This window comes from Drosophila nasuta, chromosome 3 (genome assembly GCF_023558535.2).
Source record: "Drosophila nasuta strain 15112-1781.00 chromosome 3, ASM2355853v1, whole genome shotgun sequence".
Lineage (NCBI taxonomy): Eukaryota > Metazoa > Arthropoda > Insecta > Diptera > Drosophilidae > Drosophila > Drosophila nasuta.
In genome coordinates this window covers 5,939,796-5,952,126 of record NC_083457.1, presented here as the reverse complement: position 1 = coordinate 5,952,126, position 12,331 = coordinate 5,939,796, and the positions used below count along the sequence as shown (strand labels likewise).

Genomic DNA, 12,331 nt, shown 5'->3' with positions numbered 1-12,331 from the left:
TAGCTCATCAATCACGATCTTTTTCTCCAAGCTTACAATCGTTGTCAAGGCTCGCCATCAGAAGTCACCACACTAATTAATTCATCTCTTAGATACGCGCACTAATCTCATGCCAAATGGAAATGTTCTGGCAAGTGTCATCCACATAAATTTTGAAAATATACCTTCATACAGATAGAGAGATAAATAAAGTCTTTGAATATATAGGCAGTTGAGCAGGTAGCAAAAGCCAAATCAAAAGCCGAAATCAAATAATTCACGCAAATATTTCCACACACTTCAATTTGAATATCACAGTAATTAATCAACAAAAATCTCAGAAATAAGCAAAATATACAAACACACAAATAAATCATCAATCGTCATCGTCTTCGTCTTCAGCGAACGAACGGTCAAGAAACTATAAAGCACCAAGTTGCCCACGTCCCACGTCCACTCCAACTGTGCAGACGTCCCTCCTGCCGCTCTCTCTCCTACAAGGAGCCCATTTAACGTTTAATAAAGTTGTCAACGCACGAATCTGTCGTGAGAAGCATTCGCTTTCATATCTTTTTTTCCCAGCCAACGCAACACCATCGAAAAGTTGACAGAATTAAGTACTCGGCTCAACTCGTGTTTCGCATTTCTCCTTAAGTGTGCACTCGTACAATAATAATATCACAGCGGTTTGCTGTGTGATTGAGAACTTTGGCAATCCCTAGAGCTTTTCACTGTTAATCATGCATAATGAAAGCTTTCCAACGAAGCCTGTCAAGTGCAGAAGCGCAGCTTTCGTGCGCAAATCTTTTCTCTATAGACTTTTCACATTCAGTTGTTTTTCTTGTTGTGAGCTGCAAAGTTTATGTCCGCGTTTCGTTCAAGGACGCGCCAATGTGAATCCAATTTATTTATAGTTAAAATATGCATTTTTATTGAAAACGTGATGTGGTGATATATCTTGAATAATAATAATAACCAATTCATAATATTGACTCAATATATCATTCAAATGTTAATGCCAGTTGTTGCCGTTTACCACTCACACTGACTTGTCACGCAATAATCTCAACCAATGTGTCTCTGTGGCGCCACCTTATATGAATGCCAAGAGTGTCATCATCTCCTCAAACCATAAATGAAAAGCCCAACACACTCGCATTTGGGTCTATACATGCATTCATTTGATAAGAAATGAAAGCTTTGCGCACAACTGAGAGCCACGAGCTTTTATCCCGTTGCGTATCAACAGCTGATTTCTATCAATAGACCCCGAGGTCTTCTTCCTTTTTCATCCTATATCTGAAGTTCATGGTCAATAAATTGTGTGCATTGAAATGGCTTTGATACGCTGCTGCTTCGAGCCACCTGAACTGCCGGAATTCTTTGATAGTTTCGTTCAGAAATGCACGGATCCCAGCTGTAAGTATTTATAGAAGTATTTGTTTATTTTTTATCAATTTCTTAACTTAGAGAACGACTTATAGGTCTCCTTGAATACAAAATGTTTCTACTTTTATCAACATTTTTAAATGACGCACTTTAGATTTCATGCAGCTGTTAGAAACAGTACTTGCAAAACATTACATTCAGTCATTTTATTTCTTTTTCCCAATTCGAGGAAATTGTTACTACAGAAAAAACATCAAAAATGTTTATTTACCGTTAAGAGTTAAAAAACATTGACTGCAATCATATGTGTTTTATAAAATTATATTTAATTTAAACAGAAAAATACAGTTAATGTGGAGCACAACTGTTAGGCGTGGAGCAAGAAGCGCAGCCCACTTCACGTTTTGTATACTAATATTTATACTAAAATACCGCAATGAAGTTTTTAGTATATTGTGATATCTAAACTGCGATCACTGCAGTGCTTTTAAAATATGCGTCTTGATTGAATAAATACACATATTAATTTTTGTTTAATATGCATTAAAAATAGTGTTTGTAAGTTTATAAGAAATATTTAATTTACGTACTCATTACTGAAAAATAACTGTTTCAAAATTTGCGCCAAAAAGTGTAACCAAATTAATTGTTATAATAAAAGAATAGTATATTTTCAAATTCAATATACGGTCACGCTGCGTACACATCCTATTAGTTCATAGTTTAATCACGGCGTTTACTTTTTTTTATCAATCAAACGCGGCAATTATCGCAGCGTTTCTTTTATCTATCGCAGCCATAAAAATAGCATAAAAGTTACAAAATAACGAACGGCCAGTGAAATAGACATGTCTGGTGAGTCATTGGGTGCAAAAGCGAAACCTCGACCTCGAAACGTAGTAAAATAATGACGCCAGCAATCGATCAAAACAATGAAGGGACTGCAATACAGAAGCGAAAGGGAAACAATAATAGAAACGCACATCACGCGACGCAGGTCAATTTGTAGATATGTATTCGCATATGTGTGTGTATGAAACGATTATGGCGATAAGATAAAAGGCTAAACTAGTTGGGAAAATGGCTGTCGCACCCACTCATCATTCTCAAGCGATTCTCCCGCTGGGAGCCACAGTCAACGCCTTTTTGCTAATTACAAAATTAGAACAACAACTTTGAACACAAAACCTCGAACACAATCTGCAATGAAGACGGAGCAGACAACCCGATGACATCGTCATGTTTACCTACCGCTGCATCCGCGTCTGCCTACCGAATCCCTCTAAAAGTTGTGCCTTTCCATTTGCCCTTATAGGTTGCTGTGGCTGCTGTTCCGCGCTGCGACCGCGCTATAAGCGTCTGGTGGACAACATCTTTCCCGTGAATCCAGAAGATGGCCTGGTCAAGTCGAACATGGAGAAGCTGACCTTCTACTCGCTCAGCTCGCCGGACAAACTGGATCGCATTGGCGAGTATCTCTACCAGAAGGCCACCAAGGACATCAATCGCAAGCGTTACAAGTAAGTGAACTGTTTTGAGAATCTCCGTTTCTATAGCTCTTAATCCTTTCAGACTCGCTGAGATTGCCATGGAGGCAATGGATCTACTGCTGCAGGCTTGCCATGCTCAGACCACGTTGAATCTCTTCGTCGAGTCGTTTTTACGCATGGTGCAAAAGCTACTCGAGGATTCCAATCCGAATTTAAAGATCATGGCCACAAACTCTGTGAGTTTTTAATCGAGATTGTATTGTAGTGTTCACAAGCTAATCATTTCCATTTTTAGTTTGTGAAATTTGCCAACATTAATGAGGACACGCCAAGTTATCATCGTCGCTATGACTTCTTCATCTCGAAGTTCTCGTCGATGTGCCACAGCGATAGCCAGGATCTACGTGATAGCTTGCGTTTGGCTGGCATCAAGGGACTGCAGGGTGTTATACGCAAGACGGTGTCAGACGATCTAGTTGAGAACATTTGGGAGGCACAGCACATGGAGAAGATTGTGCCCTCGCTGCTCTTTAACATGCAGGTAAGAGTCCAAATGTTAGAGTCAAAGATCAACTTTATTTCACTTACAAATTGGCGAAACGAGCACCAATAATGCTGCTGAACTGAACTAATTTCGTTGTTTTGTTATTTTCGTATATTTTGTTAATGCATACGAAACGTAACTCAACCCAACAACTACAACAATAACTACACATTAAACACAAACAACAAATAACGATACGAAACGAACATAAACGACACGCAAAAGTTTTGTGTAAACGTTATGTTTGTGAAGAAAAATTTACTGGCGGTAATTGACAATTCAATTAACATTTCTAGCAACATCCTACAATAAGTATTATTAACTAGACATTTAAGAATAATGGTTCCACATAGGTGTCATGCTGAAAGCAAACCGTCTACTAATATCTAATTTGTATTCCCCAAACGCAGTCTGGCGACCTCACGCCCGTTGAGGATGCCACCAATGTGACGCCGCCTGTGCTGGCCGAGGAGGTGCTCCGTGAGCTGGTGGGACGCGCCTCCTTTGGACATATTCGCAGCGTGCTGAAGCCGCTGCTGACGTAAGTTACAATCCACCAATAACTATTGCACACACAGCTAATTGTTTGCTTCGTTCGAATAGTCATTTGGATCGCCATGAGCTGTGGGTGCCTAACACCTTTGCTATACACACATTCCGCATCGTGATGATATCCATACAGCCGCAGTACTCGTACACTGTCGTGGAGACACTGATGCAGCACTTGGACAGCAACTTCAAGTCATCGCCCAAGACACGCACTTCGCTGGCAGTCGTGCTGTCGAAGATTATTGCAATTGCCGCTGGGGAGAGTGTTGGACCATCGGCTCTCGATATTATTAACAATTTGTTGTTGCATCTGCGCACAAGCGTTGGCACAACCTCTGAAATCACCGCCGAAGAGTCACAGTATCAGGAGGCATTGATCAATGCGCTGGGCGAGTTTGCCAACCATCATCCGGACTATCAGAAGATTGAGATCATGTTGTTCATTATGAACACGGTGCCCGATTTGTCCAAGAAGAGCAAGGGCGATCAGATGCTGCAGAATATATTGCTAAAGTCGTTGCTCAAGGTGGGAAATCAATACAGCACCGTCTCCTTCGAAAAGGCTTTTCCGGCATCGTTCCTACAACCCTTACTGCGCATGGCACGCGCTCCGCACGATCCGACGCGCATGATTGTCATGCAAATCTTTCAGGCACTGCTCGATCGCCATCAGAACGAACAGGTGCTCAGCACTGTGAGCGTAAAACCGTATCCGGCTCTCTCCCAGGAGCCGCCCTCACGTTCCGACATCATTTTCACGCACAAGTATGGCGCCAACATAATGCAAGCGCTTATCGACAGTATGGCATTATCGGATCGCGTGGACGCACTCTCCGCCAGCTTTAATACGGCTGCTCTGCTCATTGTGGAAATGTCGTGCAGCGAAACGGTGCAGGAGTTCTTGTTGTTCATCTTGGGGTAAGTATTAAATCGCTGTTTCACTTGTGCAGCGTTTCAACTAATCTGCAACTCATCTACAGCGTACAGCAAGTGGCCAGCACCGTGGAATCCTTGGGAGCCGTACACAGATGCAATTTACATGCGATAGCTATTGCACTGTTGGTGCTAATATCGCGAGTGAGCGGCATCAACAATCTGCTCGAATATGCGCAAAAGATCATCGAAGCTCGACGCGATGAGGCTAGCTACTATTTGCCACCTCTGATGGATACCAAAAAGGGATCGAACAAGAATCTGAATCTATCGCTGCCGCATCTGGCCATCGATAAGTTGGCGCTTGGCGAATGCATGCAGAATGCTGGCATGGATGCCCAACGTCTCAATACGGGGGCACCGTATGCTCTTAATCAGTCCGATAATCCAGGACATCGTCACTCCTGGGTGGATTCAGTCAGCGCACAGATGACGCAGCGCAACAGTTCCGCCGATTTAACCGTCTACAACGGCGACGTGGACAGTGTGAATAGTTCACCCGGCATCTGCAAGAAGATTCTTGCGCCCGAGTTCAACTTTGATGCGATGAAGCGTGCTCTGGCCGAGCCAACAGAGGCGGCAAAGCGAGAGCAACGTGAGCGTCAAATGCAAATTGTGCGCACTTTCCGTGAGGGCGAATTCGATGATCTAATGCGACGTACCGAACCGAAGGTAAGAGACGACCCTTCTTTATCGAGATAGATATTTAATGCCAAATTCTATTTGTAGCACGATCTCATCCAGAATCGTCTCAACGAACTATTCAACTCGCTTGCCGTCGAGCGACAGATTACGCAAAGCGACAACAAGACAGCCCAGCTACAGGCCAATAATGAGAAGCCCGTCTATGAGACAAAGTTCCCAGAGCTCTTCTACTATTAACATTGTTAAGAAGCAGCATTATTGGCTACTAAATGGATTGGATACCGAATATTCTGTATTAAATATGTAGTATTTGATAATATAGCTAGCTAAATTCTTTGTTTGTTACGGGCAGGGTCAATTCTAATGAATTATTTTTTGTTTGTTATTTCTATATGCTAATAATTAAATTGTTCAAAACAAAGGAGAAGACAAATATATTCGTTAAAACTATATAACTCACAATATGTAAAGTTTTGTTTTCTTTCACCAGCTGTTAACAAATTGAAAGTTACAATCATTTACTTTTTATAGCTTATTTAATTTTGTTGAGAGTCTTTTATTAGCAAAACATTTGTTACTAAAAATGCTACGTTTATTTTGTTAACTAAAACAAGTTATTTCCGCAATTAATGAACAGACGGCAAGTTAAACATAACTTCAGATTTTCGATAAGAATGTTATCCTTACTTGACTGAACAATTTATAAGGTAATTGAACTCTGATAAGATAGCCCAAGTACAATAATATTAAAAAAGACTAAAAACGAACAGGCCAAAAAATGGTACTATTAAAATTGGCATACAGATAAAGTCAAATCAATAGCTTAATTCGTTTTCAATCTAAAAATATATTTTTATCTGCTTGCTTTCATATTCATTTTCAAAAAGAACCCTTTACTTTATTATTATGAAGTAAAACGGTAAAATGAGGTTGAAGTCATCTTCAAATTCCAAATGACATAACTAAAGATTACCAGACATGTTCCGACTCCTAAAACAGTTGAATTTTGGAATACTTGAGAACCTCTTGTTATATTGGCTTTTGTATAAGATGAAAGACAATATATAATTTTTGAAATATCCCCAATAGAATCGACACAAACTTTTGTTTTCTATAAATTCAGACGTTTAATAATAATTTAGTTACTTGAAATGCAACGGGCTTGAGGGTCACGGTAATAATGATATAAGCAATTGATAATAATTGGTTTGTTAGGTAGTTAATTCGAAAGGGTTTTAGTACGATTGCTTAACTTTATAGCTTAACTCTGAGGTGGTATATATAAAATGCGATATATATACTACGTACATACATAAATATGTATACAATAAGTAGAACACCGATGTGCGAGAGCACAAAAAGTGTGCGAATTAAATAACTCTTGTTGATCCTTTAAGTTTACATTGCTATCAGATGTAAATGTTAAATCATTACAAAAATATATATAGAAATATAGATTGGCTGCAAATCGCAGCAATATCTACGATACACTTACGAGGATAATGTACAGTTATATATGTGTGACGTACAATTAGTAGTAGATGATGTCTGCCTAAACAGTATTTATACAGCACGATAATCGGTAGCGCACGATTCAGATTATGGCTATAGCTAAGTTATGGTTATAGGTTGTGTAGGGTGTAGGGTGTAGGTGTTTGTAGATTTGAATGTACAACTAGATAATTGCGGAGCGAGTCCATGAACAAAACAAAAGGTGGATGGTTGTGGTCAGTTTTCGAGTTTGAGTATAAATTGAACGCGCTCAGCACGCCACGTCGCGGCACAATGCCTCGCCATCACTCGTTATGACTGGATTGCTGCGAGTCCAACTGTAGCGTCCAACAGGTGGACGCAGTCCCGCCACTGACGTCGGCGATGAGGGCGTTGACGCCGTCTCCGGTGAATCGCCGCCGCCCACACAGACAGCCGAATCATCGGCACTGTTCGTTGGCGTCAACGAACGCTCGCAGACGGCGCCAATTTCGGATATGGGAATGGCAGCAGCCGATAGCGTTGTGTCCTCGCTCTGGGGCACAATCTCCTTGAAGCTTTGATTGGGCGGCATTACGACAATCATGTTGATGGAGATGAGCAGCGGATGCACCAGCTTCGGATCGAGCACCATCAATGAGACCTCCTCGTTTTTCTCCAGATTCAATGTCGTTATCTCCGAAGATTGCGTAAACACGGGCTGGCGTTGTGCATTGATGGACGTCACCGTTGTGCGTATCATGAACTTGCGTCGCGTCTGCAGGCTGAGCACACGCTCGTGCTCGTGCCGATGGTGACGCCGTATGTTGAGTCGACGCGAGTCCATGATGAGTATGAGATCCATGCCATAGTTGAAGCCCGTCCAGCGCCACTTCTGGTAGCCGGGCTCCAATAGCATGCGGCCACAGCGCATGCAGTTCTCAAAGAACTGCTCATTGTCCAGCTGCTGCAGACCGCCGTCCTCCTGGCTGTGATCGATGCGCAGCAGCGCATCCCAGTGGCTGTGAATGTGCTTGTAGAGCCACTCCTTGGGTATGATGTTGTCATTGAATATGATCTTCAGATCCATATAGTGATTGGTCAGGTACTGGGTGCGCAGCTTCTGGAATACTCGCACATATGGCTGTCCCTCGGGTGTGGCCAGAAACGAGCGCTCCTCCATGCGGCTGGTGAAGTACGTCCACTGCACCACATCCCCGCTGGGCGTATGCGTTTCCACGCCGGCACTCACCAGGCGCTCCTGGGTCTTTAGAGCCTCGGCGCGTTGCACTGGATCCTCGGGATCGTAGTGTGGATGCAGCTGCAGGAACATCCATGTGCGCAGCAGTGTGTACAGTGAGAATTCTGTTTGCATCACATACAAATCATGGCTGGCAGTGAGGGCACTCATCAAATCGATGGTGATGTGTCGCAGCAGATTCGGATGCTTGTTGTAAATGCTGAGCAGGTTGATTTGGAACCACTGGAACGTGGACTTCTTGACCGCCATGACTCCATATTGGCAGGCGGCCGCATAGTACTGTATGGCAGTCTCGGCATTGATGGTGTCCACCATCACCTCGGCACATTTGTCAATGATGCCGTCGAGATGGAAGAGCGTGGCCGTCGCTAGCACTGGTATCACATCTTTGGCATCGATCTCAATCTCGTCCGAGTACATGGAGCCGAACACTGCGTCCAGGCTATCCACGTTGATCCGATCGTCCAGTATCTTAATGTGCACAAAATTCTGTTTCGCCTCCTTCCACGTCCCATTGAACATGGTGTAGAAATATGGGCTCTGGCTGAGATAAACCTTGTGCAGATGCCACACCTTGTCCAGCGCCATCACAGCCACATCCGAGTTGCGCTGCTCCTTGAACAGCGCCTGATAAATATATTGCGTCGTGGTCAGCAACTTTTTCCTATAGAAAAGGATACTCATTACTTGTCCACACCATGTACATCTATTGTTTGATTTACTCACTTTTTGGGTGATTTACTGTCGAGTCGCTCCCGATCTCGATCCTCTTGAGAGGACTGCGAGTCCGTGCTGCGTCTTCGCTTCCGACGATTGCCAAACACCTCCGCCATATTGCTCTGCATGGATCCATAGATCTGACCCATGATGTTGTCTCGCTCTCCTACTCACTTTATATGTGCTCTCTCGTTCACCCTTTGTCTCTATGCTTGTCACGCTTCTCGCAAACACTTGCTCCAAAATAAACTCTAAAAATATTCAAAATTTTATGATGAAAAACACACACGATACTTGTTCAACAAATAAACTAGATGATTACGAGATATCTTAGAATTTATTACTTTTACAGTTTTCATTTTTAAATATATAGTTTTGCTTTATGATACAGTTTTTATGTTTTATTATCTTAGTTTTAATTAAAGTAAAGTATACTTAAAATTTTTAACTTTTGTTGAAGTATTTTGTTGTTTTTTTAAAGAGTATAAAAAACACTCAAATTTTTAGTGTCATCGCTAACCCTTGTAAAAGATTCACTAAAACTTCAACTCGAACTTCAAATAACATTCATAATCAAGTTTTATGCTATGAGTGAGTAACCCAATTCTAAACGTCATATACATCGTAAAATCTCTGAGGTCAGGTATATATAACGACGAACAGACAGTAGTCTGATATACCCCTTTAACAATAACAATACAATGTTAAAGAATCCCAAGCTTAAAACGCAACTGCTTAGAGTCATTAAGTAGTAAATGTACTAAAACTGAGTCTTTAACTTTAAATTAATTTGATAGGCGAAGTAGAGTCAAATTCTGAAAGACAAAATATCATCTTAAAGCATTGCCACATAACTTTATAAATCCAACATTATTATATCTGACTTAATTGCATCACTAATAATCCATTAAACATATTGTTAGCAATTCATCGATTGCCTGAGGAGTGAGGAGGGGGCAGGAATCGGTCTGCGACGTTGACATGTTGCGTGCCAAGTTGACCCAGTTTAGGGCTTCTACGCCACGCCCCATAGGCAGGCTTGTTAATAAGTCAAAAGCTAAAACCAGTTGTTGCCATTGCCCTTTTGAAGTGGCGTCTTTAGTGTGGGCGACTAAATAATAAATAAAAAAAAGTGGGTGGCCATTTCACATACTAAATGTTTTCGAAAGTTGCAGTCAATGCAGAGCGAGTCGAGTGCCACAAGGAGGGAGCGACATTCAACTGATGATGTCATCAGGGGAGGCCCAATTATTAATAGAACAAAAGTCAAACGAATTACGGAAGAGTACGATTCCCTCACCTCTCCCATCACTTGCTCTCTTTCAAATTTGTAGCTTTTGTTTATGTTTGAGCTGCCGTTGTTGGATTGTAGTGTTGAAATCGTGTCAAGGCCGTTGCCATAAAACAAGCGATAAACAAACTTTGTTTTTTTTTTGGTTTTGTTTTGTTTTGTTTACAACATTATTCAGTACGTTTAGCAGCAAATTACGCACTCATTTACATCGTATAGACACACACACACACACAGACAGACACTCATTCATGCTTGTGTAGATTCATAGAAACCAAGTTTGTTTTGGTGCGGCGCAGTTTTGTCGCTCAAAACCAGTTTTTTGAGCACTTACTTTTCTTATAAGACCAAAACAAGAAATTCGATTGCAACGGCTTACAATTACGTCACTACGCAATAGGAGAGAGAGAGAGAGAGAGAAGCACACACAAACACTTGCAAAGAGAACAACAGCGAGAGAGCAAACGTAGTGCAAGCGGACGAACAGATGTTAGATTATACTTTAAATGCAGAAATGATATCACATGTCTACAACAATTGTTCCACTCAATAATCAGCAAAAGATTCGTAAATTTACATTTTTTTTAAAAAGTTGCTGTTGCCCATGTAGTTACGGCCAAATAACGTGAGGTATCGTCTAAGAAGCCAACAAGCATGGGCTTAAAGTGCTCTTCTCCTCTCTCTCTCTCTTCTTCTTCCAATTCCTAGCTGGATTCGAACTCGCGTCTACGCGCTACGAAGCGACTGCAAATCAAAACGTTTAGACGGCTACGCCACCCTCGACTTGTTGTAGTTGTGGGCTAGAAGTCTTTTTATGTGATAAGCACACATAAAGTGCGTGTGTTTCCAAAATATATGACTTGATAAATAGTTTAATTTTTATAGGTTTCGACAAACATAGCAATGTGTGTATATAGGAGAGAGCACCTTTATTTAGGTTCAGCGAACTTGTCAGACAACAGAAGACACGAAGCTCACGAACAGCTGTGTGTGGGATCCGCAGACGAACGCCTGATTGGTGGCGAAAGGCGAACCTTCAGTCTACCAAAATTTACTGTCGTGCAGCACTGATAGCGTTATACTATACGTGTGCATACCACGTACATATGTATATATTTACACACAGTTTAAGACTTTTGGTAGAGTAAGAAATGCTGGTGCGGTCACCTCGCTACGTTTGTCAACAAATACATATACACGTTTAGTTGTCCTCCCTCTTCCACACCCCATTTCTAATCATTGCTCACTTTCTCGAACTGACTGCTGCACATGCAATGATGCTGCTTTGTCCCATTGCAATAGTAAATCGTCACTATAAATAGCAAGCAAAAGTAAATTCAGGAACATGTGTGAGGGAGAGATGGACTACTGAACTGAGTGCGAAGAGACTGAGAAACACGAAAACCAACGACGCAGTTATAAACAGAGGGAGTGGGGTTTGCGCCCATGTCTGTGTATTGGTGAGTAAGAGTGATGCATATTCAGAGCGATGCAGAGAGAGCATTAAAACATCAACACACCAAAAAATAAGAGCAAAAGACTTAAAATGCAAAATGCAACGAGGAAACAAGGTACGCATACATACACACACTATACACAAGAAGCGAGCTGATAAAATAAATGAAAAGCAAATGCAAGAACGCACACTTACTGTAAATCTTTACTTAAAGATTTTTGAATCTTTAAATCAGTGGTGGTGCACTTAAAGTAAGTCTTTCGAAACAGTTCAGCACTTACAACACCTTTGTTGTCGTTTCAATCACATTTAAAACTAGTGTGCACTATTTGATTTGCATTCAAAGTTTGTTTTCTTTCTCATCAACAGCTAGCTCTTCGCACTCCGCACTCTACAACCGCCCCGTACCGTGGTCTTTAGGCAACTAACTCTCCTGAAAGAGAGAGAGAGTGAAGGTGAAGCTACATCCATCGATGGCACTATCGATGCATCGATGTTTTTTTTTAATTGTTTCTAATAAATCGGGGTTTCATGACAAACATAGGTATTCTATTTTCGCTGAACGATTTCATATACATTGTTATTAAATATTTTTATTTATTGTTTT

General features: G+C 41.4%; 2 protein-coding genes across 5 annotated transcripts in view; one reads left to right on the top strand and one right to left on the bottom strand.

The window, feature by feature from the left end:
- Nucleotides 1–5,897, top strand: part of LOC132788844 (protein EFR3 homolog cmp44E) — a 67,086-nt gene extending 61,189 nt beyond the window's left edge. Inside the window, exons 1-9 of one of the 4 annotated variants that reach the window (XM_060796474.1) lie at nucleotides 849–1,398; nucleotides 2,684–2,888; nucleotides 2,941–3,094; nucleotides 3,154–3,399; nucleotides 3,628–3,669; nucleotides 3,813–3,943; nucleotides 4,006–4,869; nucleotides 4,932–5,556; nucleotides 5,614–5,897. In XM_060796474.1, coding sequence (XP_060652457.1) covers nucleotides 1,314–1,398; nucleotides 2,684–2,888; nucleotides 2,941–3,094; nucleotides 3,154–3,399; nucleotides 3,628–3,669; nucleotides 3,813–3,943; nucleotides 4,006–4,869; nucleotides 4,932–5,556; nucleotides 5,614–5,766 — 2,505 coding nt within the window. In that variant the 5' untranslated portion in view covers nucleotides 849–1,313 and the 3' untranslated portion in view covers nucleotides 5,767–5,897. Of the gene's footprint in view, nucleotides 1–848; nucleotides 1,399–2,066; nucleotides 2,224–2,683; nucleotides 2,889–2,940; nucleotides 3,095–3,153; nucleotides 3,400–3,627; nucleotides 3,670–3,812; nucleotides 3,944–4,005; nucleotides 4,870–4,931; nucleotides 5,557–5,613 lie in introns of those variants that run through there. The other 3 variants (XM_060796477.1, XM_060796476.1, XM_060796475.1) reach the window with 3 other exon arrangements.
- Nucleotides 5,898–6,954: 1,057 nt separating this feature from the next.
- LOC132788845 (protein germ cell-less) lies at nucleotides 6,955–12,133 on the bottom strand. Its single transcript, XM_060796478.1, has 3 exons — nucleotides 11,920–12,133; nucleotides 8,987–9,228; nucleotides 6,955–8,924 (listed from the first exon to the last, which is right to left on the bottom strand). The coding sequence occupies exons 2-3, from the start codon at nucleotides 9,124–9,126 to the stop codon at nucleotides 7,292–7,294; spliced, it is 1,773 nt and encodes a 590-aa protein (XP_060652461.1). The 5' UTR covers nucleotides 9,127–9,228; nucleotides 11,920–12,133; the 3' UTR covers nucleotides 6,955–7,291.
- Between the last annotated feature and the right edge of the window lie 198 nt (nucleotides 12,134–12,331).

Bases quoted from the DNA above. Each gene is read 5' to 3' on its own strand.
- LOC132788845 (XM_060796478.1), bottom strand. From the start codon at position 9,126: ATGGGTCAGATCTATGGATCCATGCAGAGCAATATGGCGGAGGTGTTT. The intron at 8,925-8,986 runs GTGAGTAAATCA...CCTTTTCTATAG, and splicing joins GACAGTAAATCACCCAAAAA to GAAAAAGTTGCTGACCACGA.